This window comes from Lacerta agilis, chromosome 2, assembly GCF_009819535.1.
Source record: "Lacerta agilis isolate rLacAgi1 chromosome 2, rLacAgi1.pri, whole genome shotgun sequence".
Lineage (NCBI taxonomy): Eukaryota > Metazoa > Chordata > Lepidosauria > Squamata > Lacertidae > Lacerta > Lacerta agilis.
Window position 1 is genome coordinate 71,920,671 of NC_046313.1, and position 22,767 is coordinate 71,943,437.

Consider the following 22,767-nt stretch of genomic DNA (forward strand, 5'->3'; position numbering starts at 1 on the left):
ACCTGTCAACATTCAAAGCTGTTTTTTTCCTAAACTTAAAAATCTAACTTTAAAGATGAAGAGGGAGATCTAATTGTGGCAGTCCATCTTCGCAACAGGGCTCCATCCTTCCCCTCCAGTCCCCCAACCATCTGGAGTATATTTTGGGGGTGCACATGAAGGAGATGCTCCTCTTTGTACAAGTGGATGTCCTCTTGTTCTATGATGGATATCACCCAAACAATTTTTTTTTTTTTGTAAATCATATTATTTCCCAAAGGAAGGCTGTTGGGACTAGAAAATCCTAGTATCGGGGCTATAATATTACACATGATGTTTATCAGAGTTTATGTGCAAACTTCTCTGAAAAATGACTATTCGTGGGGACAGGGTTCTACCCTTGATTTGAGGGGCCCATGACTACAATTTGCATTGGAGAAAAAGCTGTCTTGAATTCGCAACCCCTGCCCCCCCCTACTCTGTTTTATGGAAGAAGTGTGCAGTGAAAGGCAGGCTATGCAATTAATGCCATTGGTAACCTAGCCCTCAGGCAACAAAACAGAGAACTACACAACTAACAACTCCAACTGGTTTCACCTAGGACTTTTTACATGCCTTAAGGAGCTCTCTGCTTTGTAACTGCTGTTACTAGTAAAGATTAGCTGTATTGTCCTATAACTGTGGTAACAAAAATTAGATCAACTTTCTAAATAAATTTATGCAGGTTCAGGACACGAATTCCTACATATGATGATCTGCTGTGTTGGGCTTATAAGCAGTGCTGTACAGCTAGGACTATGCATATAAAAATTATCAACAGTAGGACTGCAATGCTTTCATCAGAGCAACCTTTAAATAAAAAGTGTCAAAATACCAAGTCCTGAATAGAGCACTTATTTTAAGCTGTTAAAATACAAACGCTCCTTCTGCATGCTCTGTTACTTACCTTCCAATATCACAGTTATAAACTGCATTAAATTTGCAGTGGGAACCTTAAACTACAGGAAACAAAACACCCAATTCTGATTTCTAAGTGAAGGTCTTGGAAACTTAAGCTTTGCACCTTTAAAAATACACATGTATAAATGGTCTGATCTGAGAATTCAAAGATATTATGCATCCTTCATATTAGGACAGCAAAGTAGGAATCCCTCCCCCTTTATACTTAAGCTTACTCAAGTATTTCCCCAAGGAGGTGGTGCTGCTGGTGGTGATGAGCACAGGTCTCATCCTGGAGAAATAAAATAGGTAGCACACTTTCATCAGGCCAATGTCTATTGGCATCACATGCAAGCCTTCATGTCTGCAGATCTCTTAAAGCAGACTAATCAATACAAGCCCCACTTTTAACTTGTGTGTGCCAACAAAAGGTGGTCTAATCAAAAGATACAGTCTTGCTTATTTCCTTTTATCAAGTTCTGGGAACAAATAAAAAAGGCCTTACATTTACCAAGTTGATTCCATCTTCTCCCTATCCTAGTAGCTTTATTTAAAGGAAGGCTTTAAGTCCTTGTGATGTATCTGCCAAAAGTCACTACCACACAAGCACATGGATGCTCATGCTGCTACGATGCAAACTGGGATTAACTTCACATTTCTCTTCGCTACACACTCTTGCTGCTTTTTTTTTTAAAGGCATGAGAACCTCTGTGTAAGGCCAAATAATGTAACCTTATTTTGCATTTATAACAAAAGTGTGAGATCATCTTCCAAGTTAAAGAACCATATGCACAATTCTGTATATTTTTTTTAAAAAAGTCAACATAATATAACAAAAAGTGAAATATGCTTATTAAAAGTGTCCTTATATAAAAAAACAATCTTGCAATGTACAGTAAGATGCAATAAAACCAGTATGCCCTCCCCCACCAATAACTAAAACGGCTATTGTTCCACAAAAATTTTATATGTTGGTATCGAAAGAGGATTAAACATTTTCTATGTTGTATGCTTGACGGATATTAAGAGTATCTCTCAGCATCAAGTCTCGAAGGCGCCATAAGGCATCTGCCATTGTGGTGTGGGCACCTTTGCTTTTCAACCAGTGTGTAGGAAGACGGCTCTCCTGTTCTTTTGAGAGATGAACATCACGTCTTCGTGCTGAAGCAGGAAAAGGACATGCAGTTACATTTCTGTACAGCTTGTCAATATGAATGGAATAAAGTTCATAAGTAAAATCCACATCACAGACTTTAGTGGGAGAATGCACTCAATTATGAACACGAAATCACAGAAATCAAAAGGATTTGACAGGGCTAGCTGATAGAAACTTTAAAAAACTTTCTGCTGAAAAAAACATGCACACTTCTGATCGGTTTTTCTAAATAATCACTTAAAGCCCAACTACATGAAATTTCAGACAAATCCATAAACTGAAATAAAAACTAATACAGTGGACCGTCTAGTTACGTACCGCTCTGGATACATATCTTTCAGGTTATGAACACGGCAAACCCGGAAGTGTATACTTCCGGTTTCGCCATGCAGGTGTGCACAGAAGTGCTCTATCGCGCCGTGTGCATGCACAGAAGCAGTGCCTCTGCCTACGGACTTTCCGGGTTGCGGATGGACCCCTGGAACAAATTAATTAATATCTGGAGGGTCCACGGTATTCAAATATTCATACAAAGGGTTAAAAGCAATGGGTGGAAATCATTGCATTGAATTCAACATTGCCCCCCCCCTGCAATATTCTGAGGTTTTCTTACCCCGCTGCAAGTTAATTTTGGGGAGCGTGTGGTGAGAAGCTCCATTTTATAAGCAGAAGCCCTTGTGCAGGGTAACAGTGAACTTCCTTAGTGATTTCAACAGATTGCTAAAAGGCATTGTGAATAACTTATCTGCATTAGTGACTACCAACAGGGGTGAAGGAGTTGTATTCCCCCTCCCTGTAGACTTACTATACAGCATTTGCTGAAACAGGCTTTCAATGGACGCTCCACAATTATAGAACTCCCTTCTCATGGAGGAGTGCAGATTCCTGAATGCATAAAACATTCTCATTTCAGCTGTTTTAAAAGCTGGAGAAAGGAGAGGTGGCAATATCAGTCAACATGACCAATGGCTGGGATGAAGGGCTTTATACACAGATATGCTACTTCCACTTTAAGGGATGGGGAGGCACAAACACAGTTTGGGGCTGCACAGGCACACCAGCAAAGACAATCCAGCACCCCCACTTGTGTAACCCAATCTTATCGCCAACTCACCCTTCCTCCCAGTAGATGGCAGCTACAGCTCCACCACACTGGGCAAGCCGCTCATACAGTATAGTACTGTACAAAACAAACTAAAAACATTCCTTCCTTCTTGGTATCTGAAGAATTGTGCATGCACACGAAAGCTCATACCAATAACAAACTTAGTTGGTCTCTAAGGTGCTACTGGAAGGATTTTTTTTTATTTTGTTTCGACTATGGCAGACCAACACGGCTACCTACCTGTAACTAGTACTGCACAGTAATGGTAGAATTAAAAAGGCCAGCCTCAAAAACATTTTTTCCTAGGGTCTCTGTGTTTACTGCAAGTAGACTTACCTGAAAGGGTCTGGTCCCACTTGCTAATACTACTCGAATCAGCACTTAGACCCTCAATGTATTTCAGATAAGCCTCAGAATGAAGAAGTCTTTGCGTCTTTGGTGGAGGGGAGACAAACATAGGAGTTGTTGGCTGCTGCATGACCTGCTGAGCTGCTGGATTTTGTCCAGGATAGGGGGGTGGTGCTTGCTGACCTGGTGGACCAAGGATACCCATCTGGAATAGTAAAGAACAATACCTTTAAAAGGTCAAAAATAGCCTGACGACTGCAGTATCTCATTGAACCAAAGCTAAGTGGTGAACATTGTGTTTCTATAGACCAGGCCTTACTTAGCTCTTCTTCTATCTGAGGTAACAGTTTATATCTTCTAACTCCTACATCATTAAATCACATGCCAGATGTAGGAAGGAAGCAATATCATAAAATAAGAGGAACAATAAACTCACTAGGTCACGGGAGGTCAATTTATTAAAAAACAAACCCTTTGAGAGTATGATTTATAGGATTTTCCTATGCCTATCTAAATCACTTACCTGCTGTCCAAAAGGGCTTCCTGCTGAGGGGGCTCCTACCATGGAGGAAACACTTTGACCTATAACACCTGTATTTCAAAATGTAAAAAAAAGAAAAAGGAGTATTACAGGCATTGAAATATGATCCCCTAAGTATTGCTATTAGAAGTAGTAACATGTGTTGACTGACAGTTTGCGGTGTTTTGGGGGCTTCCATCCGAAATTATTTCATCTAGTAATACTCTCTTCTATAGGCTCTGAGAATAACCTCACAAAGACTGCTGCTACACCACAAATGAACTCGTGAAGTTGTACAGGCCTGCTAGCTTATCATGATGGTGGCTGTTTCTTCATGTTTACAGTTTATTCAGTGCTAGCCTTCCTGGGGATTATAAGGATACAGTTTGGAATTTTGATCAGATATACAGTCATTTCTATCCAACAATGACAAGCTTTCCTTGTTGAATTAATGGGTCTTTATCGCAGGTATCTACAGGTACTTTGTTGGGGTTTTAGTATTGCGTTTAAATGTATCTCATTTTGTGCTTTTAACTATTTTTTAAATCTTTTATGTGCAAATAGCCTTGAGATGGTTGCTTGAGATGGCAATTAATACATCAATGATAATCATAGTAACACTGTTTCTGCAGCTAAGGAGACAAGGTCTTTTTAAAACAGAGTAACCTGGCAATGATAGTGAACATCCATGAGCACTTTATGGCTGTTCAAAATTCAACAGCACAATGAGCCATAAAGAAACTATGGCACACATCTATATTCCAAAGCTGTAGTTCATTTCTCACTGCAAATCCTCAAATTCTTGATTGCTGGATGTTAACTTTATATCCTAAGCAGACTTGAAGAAAAAAGTGATCTTAAATGCAATTATTCATGTTCACAGATTTTAGGGGAACACTACTGTGAAATACATACAATGAAATAAAGCAGGCAAATCACATTAGTTTTTGCCCACAGATTAACAGCTGAGCTTATCCACTGCATGCAGAAAAGGAGTATGATGTACCGTGTAAAAGTGAAAGAAAAATTAGCAGCAGCAAAAAGGAGAAGGGGGCAATGAACAAGGGTTCCGTAACAGCCCCTGCCTTCCTATAAATAGAAGTTTAATAATTGTAAACAAAATATCTGTTTCTCTTAGTTAATGTTTCATTCATAGTTCTGGATAAATGTTGATCCACATCACAAGAGAACATTTACTTTTAAGTATTTATCAAACTTGGATGAACTGTATGTTAAAGAACAAGCCTGTACCCACATTTCAACCTCTCCAGACACTAATATTCCTCTTGGCTGAAGCTTCAGTTTGGTTTGTTTAAAAATCAGGCTATAGGGTTTCATTTTTTAAAACGATTAGCTGTTAAATGTTGTTTGAAACCAGGATGTGTATATTTGAACTAATGGTGCATAAAGAAATAAAAAACTAACAGTATACTGGTTTAAGATCCATGTCTGGGAGTGAAATTGTCCAGTTCAACAAACAACATTACCTTCAACAGTTTCAGAAGGACTAGGAATTATGTGTTTTCAATACTCTATGTATCCGTTCAAACTAGATCTATTTAACACTTAAAAAAAAAACTCATGCTAAAAATACAAGGGTATTTCCATGGTCAACTCCTTTGCTGCTGGATCAGTCACATTTGTTGCTCTGCCAACATGTATCAGACATGCCAGGATGTTTGGCAAATATACTTTGTATATTTCTCAATGCACCTTGCCCATCTAGAGAGCCAGACATACCTGGAGCATTCGACAGAAGTCAAGCAGTTAAGCTACAAATGCACAAGCTGCAAACATTTCCCACTGCAATTGGTTAAATGGGGTGAGGACAGAGAGGCGAGATAATGAGTGAATGAGGTCGTTCTTACCCGGTGGTGGGATGCCTGGCATGCCTGGTGGAAGTTGGTGGGGTGGAGGCACCCCAGGGTGAAGTGGCGGCATGCTGCCCATGCTAATAATGCCATCAAGTGGGCCCTGTAAAGTTGGCAGCCCTGGTGGATAGCCACCTAGCATGCCTTGAAGGACACAACAAATTTCAAACATGCATCAATGACATGCAAAATGATCAAAATAATAATTACATGCACTACCCACATATATGCACCTTCGGTACTGCCATACAACACTACAATTAGTACCTTGCAAAAATGAACATTGTTACAGTGCCAGATACCATATTCAGAACAGATTAGTATTTAGCCTTTTGGCATATTCTTCAGGAGGAAACCAAATGAGCATTTAGAATCATTAAGTGGTTATTATTACAAGCAAATGCAAAATGTTTTGTCAGTCATATGATAGTGTATAACATTGCAACATGCACATTCAAAAATTCATGGGACAGTAATGTAGCTTAACAGAAGATGTATGTATACCAGGCATTCAGGTTGTTTTTGGCTTTTTCACTTACACGGGATGTTAACCACTTACACATATGGGAAATTAATTTAACAACACTGCATAGATTGAGCTGCTTCCCATCTCTCACCTTCATTAAGGCGAAAAGACTACTAAAACAGAAGGCATATTAAAGAGAGAGAGAGACCTTATCTTTCATGTGCCATGACAGAAAAAACTTCATGGACGTTTTCATCAGAGAATATTCACTGCACAAGCATCTTAAGTGCTCACATAGCTTTTTTTTTAAAAAAAATGCTGCAAGTTACACTACTGGTAACTGTAAAAAGCAATGTATACCCTGTTTCTCCTAAAATAAGACATAGCCATAAAATAAGCCATAGCAGGATTTCTATGCATTTGCGAAATATAAGCCGTTCCTCAAAAAAAAGCCATACCCCGAAAACAAGCCATAGTGACATGGTACCTCCCATTAAAACAGCCTGGAGAGGCGTGGCTATGCAGCGTACCGATGCGATGCGGTTAAAATAAGACATCCCCTGAAAATAAGCCATACTGTGTTTTGTTGAGCAAAAAAAAATAAGACGGTGTCTTATTTTAGGAGAAACACGGTAGTATTGCACAGTACAATTCTTCACTTTCAAGGCATGTTAATTTTAGCATACTATAGCAATGTAAACAAGGAATCATGTATTGTACTGGACAGAAAGCAAAATGGACAAGTCTCTTGACAGAAGAGAATCAAGGGCACCAGAAAAGAAAATAAGGATTGCTGTGTTCAGGTGTCTTGAGAATAATCATAGAGAGTTAACGGGGGGGGGGGGTATGTAGGGTCTTCAGCATAGAAAATTGGGAAAGGGAAGAGATAGGAGGTTAATCTTAGGGGTAGAATAAGAAGTAATATGAGAGATAAATGTTGGTGGGTGGTTAATGAGGGAAATGTGGGGGTTGTCTTTGACTGGAAGAAATGGGGATTGTTGGGCAAGGGGGACAATGAAGATGACTGAGAGAAGTATTCAGAGATATTATGGAGAGAAGAAAATAAGGATTGGTGGAGAGGAGTTCCGAGAGTGCCCTGAAAAATGGGATTGTGTGGGTGGGTTGGTGGGTTTTGGTGGAGAATAATGGAAAAATCACTGAAGGTATTCCGAGAAAAATATGGCAGTTATGTCTGTGAGTTGCTTTGGGGGCTCAATATGAGGACAAAGGTGGTGAAGAAATACTTTGTCACATGATAATTTCAAGCATCACTTGATTATTTGCAAGGCTGGAACCAATATCGTGGATAATTTCAGGTAATGATTTATACATATTCAGACCTACCTACTGAAGAAAAGTTAAGTTTGGAAGTAATAGCTCTAATTTTATGCCTGTGTAATCTCACTTAAGAAAATTTAACATAAAACTAGTAAAACAAACAATAATATTATCAACTCAAGTGGAGGTATGTCACAAATACAGGTTTATGCTGTAAAAGCTACATATCTAGGAATGCTGCTGCATCTCCTTGAACCAACACCAGAGAGACAGATTTTCCTCTACAATGGTGCTGGCAATCCACCTGACAGCAAAGCGAACCATTAAAAAAATACAGATTGCTTTCTGAAAACTTTGAATGGCTTAATATTCAATCTCTACACAACGTATGCAAGAAAAACTGAACTGAAAACAATTTTTTTTTTTTTAACAAATGGAGCTGAGATAAAACGCAACATTTGTGGACTAGATCCTCAGCAGCTCTGGCGAATCAAATTCACAGCAACAAATTAAAAACTAAGAACCAAGCTGTGTAAAAAAAATATTCATCTGGAAACATTCTACTGTAAATTGAGATATCGTGTTGAACGATCAGGTGAAAACAACACTGGCTGCCATTCAATCACAATGATACTAGTAACTATATTTAGCATTTATATCACACACTTCAAGCGTTCAAAGCATGTTGCAAACATTGTGCCAGTAATGTTTATAGCAGCCAAGTAAGTAGGATAGTATATGCAGAATGGGGCAGTGAGCAGAGGATGAGAGGGAGTGGCTTCCTTCTCCCATCCTTCCATGGTTGATGGGAGATTTGAACTGGGGACTTTGGCTCACAGCCTACTCCTAGACAAAATGCTGCTCCAGCTCTTTCTTCAACTGATAAACCTTACTCAAGAAAACAAGAGGTGCAGTGAAACATGTTTAGCAAACCATTCATCATATCATGTAAATCAGTGGGACAACTTTCTATTAAAGATGACTACCGGTAGCTCCCTGCCACTTATTCTCCTTTCCTTTGCAGTCTCCTTACCACTTCCCAGCCTGTTTCTGGGGTCCCCTCAATCCTCTGGAACAGGTTTTTGGGGAGTGCAAGGGAAAGTGGAACCAAAATCTTATAGATCCCCAGTTCATGAGCAGAATGCCACTCTCAAACCTCTGAGTGTGTCCCCAAGCTGCCCCCCCCTTTTGCTGCACTTACGTTGCATTACCCTGCAGAAATGTTGCAATTATTCCCAGAGAATTACATTAGTTGCTAATTTTTGAAGATATTCTTCAGACAAAATAAGTGTTTCAAGAAAAGCTGTTTATAAAGAGATTTGGATCAAAGTGAGGTAAGTTAAGATAACGTGGTGAGAAAAACTGGATATAAAACGGTATACTGGGTTTTTTAATGAGATGGTGATACTAAAAGAAAAATAAATTTAATAGATTATGTGCTAGGTCCTATTAGCAGACAATCCTGCCACATTAAATATTATCAGAATAAAATGCCTTGCAATTTGTTTGTGTGTACTGAAATTCAGAATGCCTCAGAAAACACTTATTTAGATCCTGGTGAAGTTAAATGCATTTATTTTCAACTATAGATTCTGAACATATGGAGACCTAAACTAAACCAAATCTACATACACCCTAATGCAAAATATTTATTTCTGTTCTTGTATCTGTTTTGCTCAGTTACAGAACTAGATAAGCTTGGATGCTTAATACAGGTAGAAACTTGACAAATTTGAATACACAAAACTAGAGGTTACATGGTTTGATAATCAAGTCCTATATGTACAATTATCTAATAAAAACAGCTAGAGTTTAAGATGGAAATGAAAGCTTCCCAGCTCCTCCTCAAGGCTAAGCCTTAGGAAGAGGAGGAGGAGGGGAGAGAGCATAAGCTTGACGCACATGCACAAAATACTAAACTGTGGTTCAGCATTATGCCTGAACAATATAATTGCTTTTGAAATATCACAGTTATGAAAGTGGATTGCAGTGTGGCATGGAAGGGCTTGCTGCTCAATTCACACAAACCCAAAATCCTGCAAAAGAAAAGAAAACCGCTTTGAGGTTTTCTACAATCGAGCAGTATATGCATTTTATGAAATAAATAAAATGTTTTCCGATTCCCACTAAACACTGCTGCCAAGAACCCTAGCCAGTTCAACTGATGGATAAAATCAGTTCTCAAGTTTACCCTCACGTTAAGGCATCATATTATATTTTCTCACAGTCAGAACGTGTCTAATGTTACTGATGACGTGCCACCTGAAAAAATCATCCACTCTTTCCCAAGTGTCCAGATTCTGCAGCATTCAGAGGAAACAAAATAGAATTAACAGTACAAACCAGGAGCAAGCTGACGAGGGAATGAGCTGGCAGAGACTTCATCGGGATAAGACTGCATGCTTAGGATTAAGGGGTGCTATTTCTACCAGTGAGGGAAAACATCTGTGTTTGTTTTGAACTTAAGGTTTTATGAGGAAAAGTTTAATAGTTATTATTTTTTTTCTTTTTCACTACAAATAAAGTGACCCAAGAATAGCGTTCAGAGTTATGAAGGAGTTTGGTAAAGTGGATGAAGGGAAAAAAATGGTCAGAGCCCCTATTTGTTTTTACCTGCAACAGGTGTCAACTGCGGATTGAGCATCCCCATTGGTGTTGGTGGCGGCACCACCCCCATTAGAGCCCCGACAGGAGTGCCTGCCCGGGGGGAGGAATTCTGCTGCTGTTGCTGTGCTGCTCGTTCTCTCTCCTGCTGCTCAGCAACCTTAGCTGCCCGCTCTGCAAAAGTTTTAGATTTTAGACTTTCAGTTCTGTTTCGTAACCCAGAATTTCAAAAATAAAAAATAAAAAAATTCTCTAATCACTGAAAAAGGACTAGTCAACATTGGCAACAAGTTTAGGCTTCAGTTGTGGGTGGGAGGGAAATACAGGCTATTTTTGAAAATGCAATACATAATTTTGACTTAGTTTGGCTGCCAACAAAAAGACGATTAAAGAATCTACGATGAAAGGGCCTCAAAAGAGTCAATGAAATGTGGGCCTGGATCCCGAGAACCAAGGCTTCCTCCAGCCTGCAGTCCTCTGTGCCCCCTAAAGGCTCCTGCTGAGGGTCGGGGGACCCTCTGATCAGAACAGAATGTGATGCAGGGGGATACAGGGGGAAGTTGCCCTCAAACAGGTGAAGGTGTTCAAGGAGGACGCAAAGGAGGGGAGGGTGGAATGGGAAAGTCTCCTTCCGCAAACTACTTTCCATTGGTGGTTCTCAGAATCCAAGCTATGCGGTTTTAGAGCTGATGACCTTTTTAAAAGTCCCACCATCAATGATACCATCAGATAGTAGCAGCTCAGCACTAAGAAATACACATGCCATGACAGCTTGGCATAAGATACTACGTGCCACATTTGCAATTCACAGCCTGTTAGGTCTAGATTCATTCTGTACATGCCAGTGGGCCTGTTCCAGAGTAGGTGAGCTACAGAGTACAGTACATGTCAACAGATTTGCTCTGATCCAAAACAAGTATACAGTTAGACTTTAATAGGGCCAGTATTGTCTCAGTTTTTACCTCCATCTTTAGCATAAAGCCCAGTGATTAGGAGGAGGGAAATTCTATTTTCCACCCATCTTGGTTCTTCCAAACAAGCTTCTTCAGCTACCATGAGAACAATACATTTGCTAAACATAAAAAAATCTGTTTGGAAGGCATTTTTTCCATCTATAAAGGAGTTGTTCTAAATGTAACAATAATAATAATTTATTGTTTGTAACCCGCCCATCTGGCTGGGTTTCCCCAGCCACTCTGGGCAGCTTCCAACAAAGATTAAAAATACATTAAAATGTCACACATTAAAAACTTCCCTGAACAGGGCTGCCTTCAGATGTCTTCTAAATGTCAGGTAGTTGTTTATCTTTTTGACATCTGATGTAGACTCAAGAGGCTTGGCAAGCATAATGGTTTATCCTGAACTCCTGGGGGATACCATCGAACAAATACAGCATCCCTTTCCAAGTTGTTTCCCAGATCAAAAATGTAAATTTTGTTAGAAAACAACAAGAATGAGACAACTGCACAATGTCCCATCAAAAGACTAGTTTCCTACCACAGCATTTCATATATCCCAGTTGCCCAACAGACTATTAATATTTTATGTAGACAAACAATAAAAGCATGATTCTTTTTGCACCTCCTTTGATTTAGGAACAGAAATAATGCATCCAAACTTATATTTGGGGACATGAAATTACAGGCATGATCAAAGAGCACAAGAAAAAATACACATAGATATGCAACTGCAGTAGACACAAATTATGTCTGCTGTAGTATGTCTACTAGTAAGGAACAATCTAGATTACAAATGAAGGATATGTGACAGATTCCTGTGTGTGCGCATATGTATAAAGTTTTAAGCATACAATATATGATTTATTTCGTAAGACAAACTCCTTAAAAGAGATCAAAAGGCAAGGAGTTACTATATCATCTTCTGTTTTTACTATGAAAAAGACATTTAGAAGTACTGAATTTTGATTATTCATAGTAAATTTAAAAAGAAAACATCACACTGAATTGGTTCTTAATATATACTCATTGGATTAATATTTCTTTTATCATGTAAATTCTGGAGACTTGAATTAGGACTACGTTCAGCAAAACAGCAGCCAATCTTTCAGCAATGGTTTTATCCTAATGGTCTGTGTCAGATGCTAGCAGACAAGAGAACAAAAACTTGTGATACTGACAGAGCAATTCAACAGTACCAAGCAGGCATAGGAGCTGAGCATTGGAATTTCACTGTCAAATCTAGCAAACCCAGCCCCCAAACCTTCAAACCTCACCTTGCAATCATTGGATACAGTGAAATGTTAAGACATGAACCCTAATTTCTCATGTCAAAAAATTCTTGCTTGTGCATATTTATTAATTACTTTGCTTATCAGGAAGTTTGTCATGCACAGCTTCTGACAGTTTATTGCTTAAACATTCTGTTTTGAATTTGTATTGGTTTAAAGCTCAAAGTTCTATTAAAATCCATTTTCACTGCTTACTGCATAGCACTTATTCAGTACATAAACCCTGTAGCATTCTAAGATGCTCATTAAAAGCACTTAAGGAAAGAAAATTCCTTCTAATTTTTAATGCAGCTTCATACCAGATACTTTCCATATTGTCCATAAATCTACTTAAACAAAACATACAAAACAAAATAAACAACTTTGCTTTGCCTGCTATCTCCATCCATGCCCTCTTCTACAAAGAAAGAAAAATCTGCCATTTGACAAAAATGGCTGATAAAATGTCAGTCTGAGAACAGAAAGTTGTAATGAAATTAAACAGGACCAAAGTAGAAATACTTAAGAAAACTTTAGCATGGATGTCAATACCATAGTGTAGTTCCAAGCAAAATAAAAAGGGATATAATCATAATGGATAGGAGTGAACTTCAAAACGGCATGGTTTAAAGGGAAACTCAACATTATTGTTTTAAAAAATGTCAGAGACATTGCACTGGCTCAAAAAATTGTATCTCAGCTTAATAAACTGAGGTATGAACAAGCTCATGGGTGCATAACCAGCTCCTTTGCAGTGGGAATGGACAAACCAATAATTATTCCTCACTGCAGCGGAACCTCCTCCCTCCTTGTGCAGTCATAGGCCAATCACCCACAAAGGATTGAGGCCTCAGCCAATGGGTGGGCGGGTGGCTGCGCATGGCTGAGAGGAGGAAGGGGGCTGGGCTGAGCTGGCTCAGCTCCATTTGCAGCTGAGCAGCCCATGCCAGAGCCTGCTGCTTGCCGCCACCGCCTCCTCCCGTGCGGCCTCCACCCGTGCCTCCTCTGCCTCCTCCTCCGCCAGTGCCTCCCCCACCCGTGCTGCTGTGGCCCATGACTCCTCCTCCACTCCTGCCTCCGCTGCTGCCGCCGCCAGCCCAACACAGGAGCAGAAGCTCCAGCCGCAGGGCGAGTGCTCCAGCCCCCCACCAGAGCTTCCTCCTGCCTCTGCAAGCCCGGCACAGGAGCCGAAGCTCCAGCTGCAGGGCGAGCGCTCCAGCCCCCTGCTGCCGCTGCATGCATAGGAATTCGTTAATCCCCCTCCCCCCAAAATAGTCCGGCCTACCACAAGGTCTAGGGCCGGTGGACCGGCCCACAGCTCAAAAAGGTTGCCTACCCCTGGCTAATAGCTTCAAAACGAACCATGACATTATCTTCTAGCTTGTTCTGAACCCATTAAACATAGTTTTCCAATACAAGCGTGCTGTGAAACTTCAGTCAATGAGACTTTCTGGCTTGTACATTCATGGAAAGGGACTGCAGGAACAGCCAAACAACTTGTTCATATCTTGGCTTATTAAACTAAGATATGACTGCCTGAACGTGTCCACATTTCTATGTGTCAGTACATGTAGGAAGGAACGACTTTGAAAAAAAGGAAATGAAATGGAACCATCTATCATTCTAGCTCCGCAAAGAAATGATACAGCAAGTCCACAGTAAAGGAAAGTAAGATCCAGTGACCAACAGCATTTAGTCTGAATATCAAACTTGCTTTAAAATGACTTAGTATCATCTTCAGAGCTTAATAATTATTCCTAAATTTTCTTTTCTAATGCTGCAATAAATACCTGAAAAACATTCTAGCCTACGAGTTTAGGACGATAAACATTTGGAAACATGCATCCAACAAAAGACATGCAGGCTTTAATGAAAACCTACCTGTAAGTACATGAAAGAGCTTGATTATTATAAGCTGACTATATTATTATGCTGCTCAGAGATCAGAACAACAATTTGAGGTAGGGAAACAAAAGCACATCTGTTTGAGTTAAGTAGCCCAAGACATTCTAATAAATGTATCTTAATTGATTTATTAAGGACAAACTACACGTTTCTCTGCTCTGCTTCAAACTTTTCATTGCTTTGAACTCTCTGTGGTCCTTTCATTTTGCTTCTATGTATCTTCACTATGCAGCATGTACTAGTGCCCTGATGTTAAATGCTGGGCTAGTTATCTGAAACCAGTATTTGAACTTCACTCTTGCAGCTCCTGGCTATAGGAATCATAGAATTGGAAGGGCCCTTGGCGGTCAACTCCTTGGCTCAATCCAGGATGAAACTACAACTTTCCTGGCAGATACCTGTCCAGCCTCTGCTTAAATGCCTCCAGCAAAGGGGAGAGCTGCTCACCCCTCCAGCAATCTATTCCACTGTTGAGCAGCTTGCACTGGTAATATTAGTCAAAACCTGCTTCTCTACAATTCCCATCCATTGCTCAACTTTTCTCTCTGCTACTTCTCCTTTCCAGTTTTTCCTCCTTCACCTTATTCCTCTCTCAATCTACTTTTAGCCCACTTGCTTCCTTTAGATCACTGGTCTTCAACTGGTGGGTTGGGACCCACTAGTGGGTCGCAGTCTGGTCTAAGGTAGGTTGCAAACAGAAGCACTACTATCATTGAAACATGTGGTAAAAGATTAAGAAATGGGTCTCCAAAAACATGTCTGGGATAGATGTGGGTCCTGGGTCTGAACAGGTTGAAGATACCTATCTTAGATGACTTTATTCTTGGACCCCTGCCTCCTCCCTAGCAGGCAGCTCAGTCGGTCTGTTCCAGAGGCATCATCACAACTACCAAGTCCCTCAAGGACAGTGGTTCTCAAACCCCCCCCCAAAAAAATGACCACCTGAAAATTGTTGATGGACCACTTAATGATTTTACTGCCTCTTCCAGCAATTTCAATGTGGTGTGCTAAACGCCATAATGATTTTTAATTGTACCATATCTTTATGCTGTATTTTACTGCCTTATAATTTGCATTCCATAGAACTTCAATACAATGAAATAAAATAAAGATAAAATAAAAGAAGCAATAAAATACCATTAAAAATAAGCAAGAATATTTAGCGTCAACATGCCATGAGCCACCTAAATGAAGCTTGCGGCCCACAGTTTGCGAACCCCTGTCTTAGTGCATTATAAATGTCTATGGGGTGAGCGCTTATATATTTAAAGCTCCAAAGACAGAAATATAAGTTGCCAGCCCTCAAAAGGACACTGAGTCTTTTCTGAAAGGGCAGAAAGGTTTCACATCATTACATCTTTAATTTACCTTCATACTCGGCTTTCTTGGTTGCTTCCAAGTTTCTCCACTCTGTTCCAACAAGTCTACTGAGCTCTCCAAATGAATAATCTGGGTGCTGAGCTTTAATAACTGCTCTCATCTCACTACTAAATAGAATGTAACCACTCATGTTGATCTTCCTCTTCGATCCTTCCTTCTTTACACTGCCCTTGGCAGACTTGGGAGTGGACTATGGAGGAAAAAAAACACACCTATGGTCATAAATGCGTAACAGAAAATTCTCAAGTTAGAAAGTGAAGGCTAGAGAATCTAATCCTCAATTTCTGACCTTTTCGTCTTCATGATCATAGTTTTAAGCTGATAATGGTACAGTCGTACCTTGGTTTTCAAACAGAATGCGTTCTGGAAGTCCATTCAACTTCCGAAACGTTCGGAAACCAAGGTGCAGCTTCCGATTGGCTGCAGGAGTATCCTGCAGGAGTATCCTGCAGCCAATTGAAAGCTGTGGAAGCTGTGCCGGATGTTTGGCTTCCGAGGCAAAGTTCGCAAACTGGAACACCTACTTCCAGGTTTGTGACGTTCGAGTTCCAAGTCATTCGTGAACTAAGCTGTTTGAAAACCAAGGTACAACTGTCTTGGATAATTTTCAATGAGGCAAGAATATTTGGCTGGGAAAATCTGGGAAGATGGCTGCCATACCTAGGAACTGGTGGTTGCCTCTAGGGTTTACAAAACCTGGGCAGCACTGCAGTCTATCTGCCATTAATTAATATTCTTCCAAATTGCTTTTAGAACTTTCTAGAAACTGCAAACAATCCAAAAGCAACTTATTTCTTGTTTGGTTACCCAAAGATTTTCATTTACATTAAGTTGCTGCACCACAAATCACAATTTCCCCAGCATTAAATAAAAGAGATAACTTGAAATCACATGGGTTACAAAATTATTTTTTCCAGGTATATTATAATTCATTTTACGAAAGTATATATAATGTGCATTTGATAGAAGATCTCTAAGCAGTTTTTAAAAGAAAATAAATTGTACATTGACAAAATAATATCGAAAATTGCATTTCTGGTATGTCAAGTTGAATGCAGCTCACTACAGACAAAAGCACACATCTTTTCAGCAGAGGAGGGGTTTTTTTTTTGGTAAAAGATATTACCTGTGGTGGAGTGTATGGCATTATATCCAATTCATTAGAAAGCGGAGTCTGAAGCTGAGGCATCGTTGGTGCTTCTGTAACTTCACCTTCCTCTTCTGCAATCTCTTCAATATCTTCATCACCTCCTTCCAGCTCAGCAAATTTGGCTTCTAGCTGCTGAATCTTCTTTTCCAGAAGGGGAGATGGCTCCTTCTGAGGAATTATGGGTTTCCTAAGAAAGTATTCCATATGAATAAAACCCCTCTCTGCACAACATAAGATAGAATTCAACGCCACACTAAGGGGGATCCATTTGTATGCCAAGCAAAAACACTTGTGGTGATGGAACAAGCTCTCCTCTCCCTGCACTGTACCCTGTTCTGGGGGGTGGGTCTCCTGACCCTGCTGAGAAGATTTGTGGAGGGTGGTGGAGAGGAGGGAATATCCTGTTGCACTAGTGGGACTCATGCTGGTTTCCGTTATGCAACAGCTTAGTTGAATCTGGTCCATAATTCCTATATTCTGCTTTACAGTAAGTGTTGCATCAGGAAGAAATAGGAACATATTAAAAAATAAGTGGAATGTTTGAAAAAGGTAAGCAACTGTTGTTTGAACTCAATTTTGAAACTGCACAGAATAATTATTTAGAAATCTTCCATACAGTAGGTGCACACCACCAAGAACAGAATGGTTTTGGTAGCCAACTCTAAAATGTTTGCTAATGTTAAACTTTTCTAGCAATGAAAACAATTTTTCTAATTTCAAATCCTTCAACGAAAAGGATGTCGTTCTCTACAGTCCTTATCTAAAATGATAATAAGCCTATTTTTGTGCAGTGATATTTTAAGTAAGAAATACATCTTGGCAGAAAATAAATGACTATACTAAAGTTCACCACTGCCTATTTAAAATACTGTTGTGAGTTGTTGTTGTTGTTTTGGCCGGGGGGGGGGGGTATGGCAGGCTGTATGCCTGAGACCCTTCTAATTCCTGGACCCAATACAAATTCGATTTATGGAATAGCCAAGCTAGCTTCCTGGTGAGGTAATGGCCCTCTACATTAAATGGATCTGAAGATGCTTCAGTTTATACCACTGCATTTTAGAAAGGATATTTTTTCCTACAGTCAAATCAACTTAAAGATTTCTACCCCTATTATCTCCGATAATGCTATAAAAGCAAAAACATCGTACCGAAAGTAGTAAATTTCATCATCTACTACTTTTGCTGAAAGAGAAAATCTTTTCAATCCCTTAAATTTCTTCATCTGTTTGTCACTTTCATTATAGCGGCTTTCACAGAGGAGAACATCATTTTCAGAAATCTCAGTTGGCCTACAGGAGAGGAAGTCTTTGAAAGACAACACAGCACACTTTCCTGCAAGAGAGAAAAATAAAGTAGTAGCGTTTTCCACACTAACAGTTTGAAAATGAATTTTTGTTAACAGGCCTGCATATTTTAAACCACCAAAAAGTTCATGACAATATACTTACTCATCACACATAGCCTACAATGGAACACCTAAGCCTCATTGCAGTTCACATGTTGCATGTGACTAGGGACTCCTGCTGGGAATGCATCTTCAATGCACATTGACACATCCATAAAGTTAAATGGATATGATAACAACATTCATATATGGATCTCCTTTGCTGGATTGGGACAGGGCTTCCTTGCTGCATCTCTTCATGCCAAATACAGTTGCGCCTTTGTTTTCGAACAGCCTAGTTCTCCCAAACGATAGAAACCCGGAAGTGACTGATCCGGTTTTCGAACATTCTTTTGGAAGCCGAACGTCCCACGGGGCTTCCGATTGGCTGCAGGAGCTTCCTGCAGCCAATCAGAAGCCGCAATTTGGTTTTCGAACGTTTTGGAAGTCGAACCAATTCTCCTCCACTTAACAGAAATGGAAATGATAGAATTGGACTGATTCCCCCAGCCCCCAATTTTACTGTTCATTCAAAACACAAAAGTTATAGCAAAAAAGATCAATACTATTCGGTTACCTAGAATGCATGTCATGGGGCAGGTCTCTTCTAAGTTACTCAAAAACACTTCCTTCTTGTAGAACATTTTAGTTGGCTCATGTTCAGTTTCCTCTGGGTGTATAAAGATTGGACCAAAGAAATAGGCAGCTCCATCTCTTACCCACATTTTTTCTATTCTGAAAAACAGAAAAAGATTTGCTTCAGAGTATCCCAAGATAATCGCCAAGTCAAAAATCGAGCCATTCCCCCCCCCCCATTGCTTTACGGTTTTATTCATCTTTTGTGTTTGTACACGAAAGATTTGAAACAGTTTTCAATGATGCAACTATATTTATAGATCTACAAGAAAAAGGGTACCTGCCAACTCGTGGTCGGACTAGACCGTGTGATTTTATGAAGACACAATCCCCAACCTTCAGCCACATGTCATTGTAACAAAGCTGTTCATAGTAGTGACACCCAGGTTCTCCATTTGCCATTTCTACTGGAACATCTTCTTTGTCCTGTAAAATAAAGGCAGACTTAAGAAATGGGGAAAGTTGTGCAACTCTTCTTAAATAAAATGGTACGTTAGGTACTCAGCCTCATCCAGAAGCTACTTGCATAAGCAGGGACTGTGACATCCAGACCCCTGGATCTCCTTTAATATGCCATTCAGCATAGCAATATGGCCATTGTTTGATCAGAGGGGTGCAAACATTTCAGCTTGCCAGACAGAACAATCCTGACTCCTTTCCCTCCCTCACAGTTCTGGGGATTCTCCTGAATATGAGAGGTAGAGCTGAGTGTCATCCACATACTGGTGACGCTTTAGTCCAAACCTCCAAATGACTTCCCCATGTAATTTCATGTGGCTGTTAGATGTGTATATGGGAGACCCATGTACAAATCAGAACTGTCTAACTTTGAAGCAGGTAAAAGCATCAGCTATTCATTCCTAAACTGATAAACCATTTTAAAAAACCTACAGACAAGCACAAAAGTCAAAGCATTCAGTGGCCAGCTCTTCAAATGTGTATACCTTTTCAAGGCTAAGGGCGCTGTCTCCCACTTTGATATCCTCAGACATTTCAGTGTGCTTTTCCTCATCAATTTTGTCTGTATTCGCAAACACCGAGGCAACACGAACCACAGGCAAGGGCACGTCTCGAGGAACAAATCGTACAGAGCTAATTGGCATGGTCCATAATTTAATCTTCTTAAAGGACTTGGTCTTCGCAGAATAACGTGATTCGCAAACGTAAACGTCTTCATCTCTAAAGTTTTCTGGGCATAGCTTAAAATACTCCTAAGTCAATGGGGGAAAATAATCATTCAGAAAAAAACACCTCATCTTGCAGAAACATGTAAGTTCAAAAGCCATTGTTTGTGGTGCTTTCTGGAGCAGTGTCCAGGCTCAAATGGCCACCAATGTCCTGTAAATCTGGAAGCCCACAGGTTCCTACCAGGTTGCTCTGAGGTTCTTAAACAAACACATTTCCTCACTACTTTACATGCTTCTATAAACCAGCAGACTTAGGTAGTCTCCCAAGGGTACAGAAATCATTGCCTTATCTTTTAGTGACCTCATTTCATTTCCCAACTGATAAGCATTTGATTACCTACAGAGGGCATGATGGGGGGGATTTAACAAAACAGAAAAATGATCTCTACCCACAGCAAAATACTAATATTTGATCAGCATAGTGCTCATCCAGATACATAACAGAACATCTAGCCTATTCTCACCTTAACAAACATGACCACACATTTGCCAAGAATTTTGTTCACAGGGACTTTGTTGTAATAATCACTTTTGAATACTTCTTTCTCCAAAAACTTTCGCGTTGCAAGGTGGAATGTTTCATTTGGTCGATAAAACCAGCAGCCGTACAACCATTTTTCTCCTAAAAACAAGAAAGTTTTGTGATGCAAAACAACTGTAACAACTTATAAACTGATCTGTGGATCTTCTGTGCCAATAAAATGACTTGAGATAGTGCTAGTTTGTGCCTGAATCTTTGTTCAGGGAAAGTGCATTTTAAAGTCTAGACCTGCAAAACTGTGGGACAGTTTCTCTTTGCAAATTGTGATTGCACAAATCAAAGACAGACCATAACCCTTAATTTTTTTGAAAACTGAAATTCACAAAATAAAGACATCTGAGAAAGGATTTGATGCTGGTTGTCATTAATGCTGCACAGAACAGAATGGTGATGGTACCACCAGTTAACATGGAAATTGCAACAGCAGTGCTGTTGGGGGGGGGGAGAAAAAAGTGACTCTTTGTTCTTAGTGAGAGGTGTCGCACTATGTTTGGGGTGCAGATGTGGCCTTGAGGCATTTGGGCAAAGTATGGTTCTGCGCTTGTAGCTCAGCCACAACCACCACGTATGTTCCTCCCTCAGGTTTCCACTAGTTGTCCTGGGGGCGAAGCTAGTCAGAATGAAGTAGAGCTGTCTCCTCTCTGATCCACCCGTACTGCTGCATCAGGCAGGAGAAAAAACTGAGGGAAATGGAACTGCTTCCTACATGTCTTTACTCTTACCTGTGTCAGCTGATGAGACGTGACCCGCGGCATTGGCTATGGTGTCCCATGAAACAAATTGTTAGGGATCACCCTACAATCAGCCAGTGCTGTCCTTTCATTGAATTATTTCAATAATCTAACAGTTTGTTAGGGAAATCTCATGGTAGTGGTTCTATTACCACTTAATGAAATATGTGCTGTGTTTACAGGAGCTGGTATCGGGATATAAGACAGGGCATAGGACAAGTGCAACCACCAGCATTAAGAAGACAGTCTTTCTTACCAGCCGAATCTTCCCACAGTCGTTCAATGCACACTATGTGAGGTTGCAAATTGGCTTCTGCGGGTTCAACATACACATAATCCCCAACATGATACATGCTGTTCTTAAAGCTGCAATCCTGGCTGTATGTCCTGTGTAAACTAGACAGTCCTGATCCTCCAGAAGAATCTTCACTCTTTTCAGCTTCTTATTCAACACAAAAGAAAACAGTGGGAATGACTTACAGTCAGTTTAAAAACGAGGGAATCCTCGCCTTGTAACACTTTACACACCAAGGATCTTTCCTGTAAAGGGTGACCATTTCCTCTTAGAAAGCATTCCTGGCACCAGCCATATCAAGCGATATCCCCCATCACCATTCAATGCAAGGGAGAAGCGCTATTCTTGCAACACAAGGTAGATTCCACCCCCCCCCCAAAAAAATTATTATGATTATGATTATTTTATTTTATTTGTATACTGTCCTTCATCTGTAGCTCTCAGGGAAGTTCACAACACAAAAATACAAGACAGAAAACCATAACCAAACCAAACCAATAAACAACCCTCCCACAATGCATTTAAAAGGGTATTGGGTGTTAATTAGCCAAAGGCCTGGTTAAAGAGGAATGTTTTTGCAAGAAGCATGCCCTGATCACTGAAATGGGCCTCCGAAGAGGGGTGAGGAAGAATGAGCAGGAAGAAAGCATTTCAGACTTGGCAGTGTATTCAAAATGGTGTAACAAAGTAGGAAAGGGGCCTGCAGCCAGTTGTACCATTAGGACTTTGGGCAGAAGTCTAGGGCCCCACATAGCAACATGAGCATAAGGATCCCCAAGTGCAGCAGGTCTGGCTTACCACATTTTGAAATGAAGTAATGCATATTACTGTTTAAAAAGCTCCCAGCCCACATGCATATAATACCAAGAGTCTATAAGTTACTAGTGCTTGTGACACTCCCCTATTACAGTGATCACTGTTGCCGGTGATACTAATACAATCACTACACTCACAATATATTTACAGTTACAGGTGGGTAGCCGTGTTGGTCTGCCATAGTCGAAACAAAATAGGAAACAAAATAGGAAATTCTTATAGTCTCTAATTCTTAAAGTCTCTAAGGTG

The 22,767-nt window shown here is 40.1% G+C and overlaps 1 protein-coding gene across 16 annotated transcripts in view; it reads right to left on the reverse strand.

Annotated features, from left to right (window-relative positions):
- Nucleotides 1-1,631: 1,631 nt before the first annotated feature.
- The window catches only part of PBRM1 (polybromo 1), a 52,632-nt gene continuing 31,496 nt past the window's right edge, over nucleotides 1,632-22,767 (reverse strand). For 5 of the 16 annotated variants that reach the window (XM_033140704.1, XM_033140705.1, XM_033140700.1 and 2 more), the window contains 13 exons: nucleotides 21,664-21,849; nucleotides 20,600-20,757; nucleotides 19,893-20,159; nucleotides 19,229-19,374; nucleotides 18,890-19,047; nucleotides 18,077-18,260; nucleotides 16,905-17,115; nucleotides 15,767-15,968; nucleotides 10,276-10,440; nucleotides 5,916-6,062; nucleotides 4,051-4,118; nucleotides 3,516-3,732; nucleotides 1,632-2,079 (listed from right to left, as the gene is read on the reverse strand). In XM_033140704.1, coding sequence (XP_032996595.1) covers nucleotides 1,907-2,079; nucleotides 3,516-3,732; nucleotides 4,051-4,118; nucleotides 5,916-6,062; nucleotides 10,276-10,440; nucleotides 15,767-15,968; nucleotides 16,905-17,115; nucleotides 18,077-18,260; nucleotides 18,890-19,047; nucleotides 19,229-19,374; nucleotides 19,893-20,159; nucleotides 20,600-20,757; nucleotides 21,664-21,849 — 2,282 coding nt within the window. In that variant the 3' untranslated portion in view covers nucleotides 1,632-1,906. The remainder of the gene's footprint in view (nucleotides 2,080-3,515; nucleotides 3,733-4,050; nucleotides 4,119-5,915; nucleotides 6,063-10,275; nucleotides 10,441-15,766; nucleotides 15,969-16,904; nucleotides 17,116-18,076; nucleotides 18,261-18,889; nucleotides 19,048-19,228; nucleotides 19,375-19,892; nucleotides 20,160-20,599; nucleotides 20,758-21,663; nucleotides 21,850-22,767) is intronic. The other 11 variants (XM_033140711.1, XM_033140713.1, XM_033140712.1 and 8 more) reach the window with 6 other exon arrangements.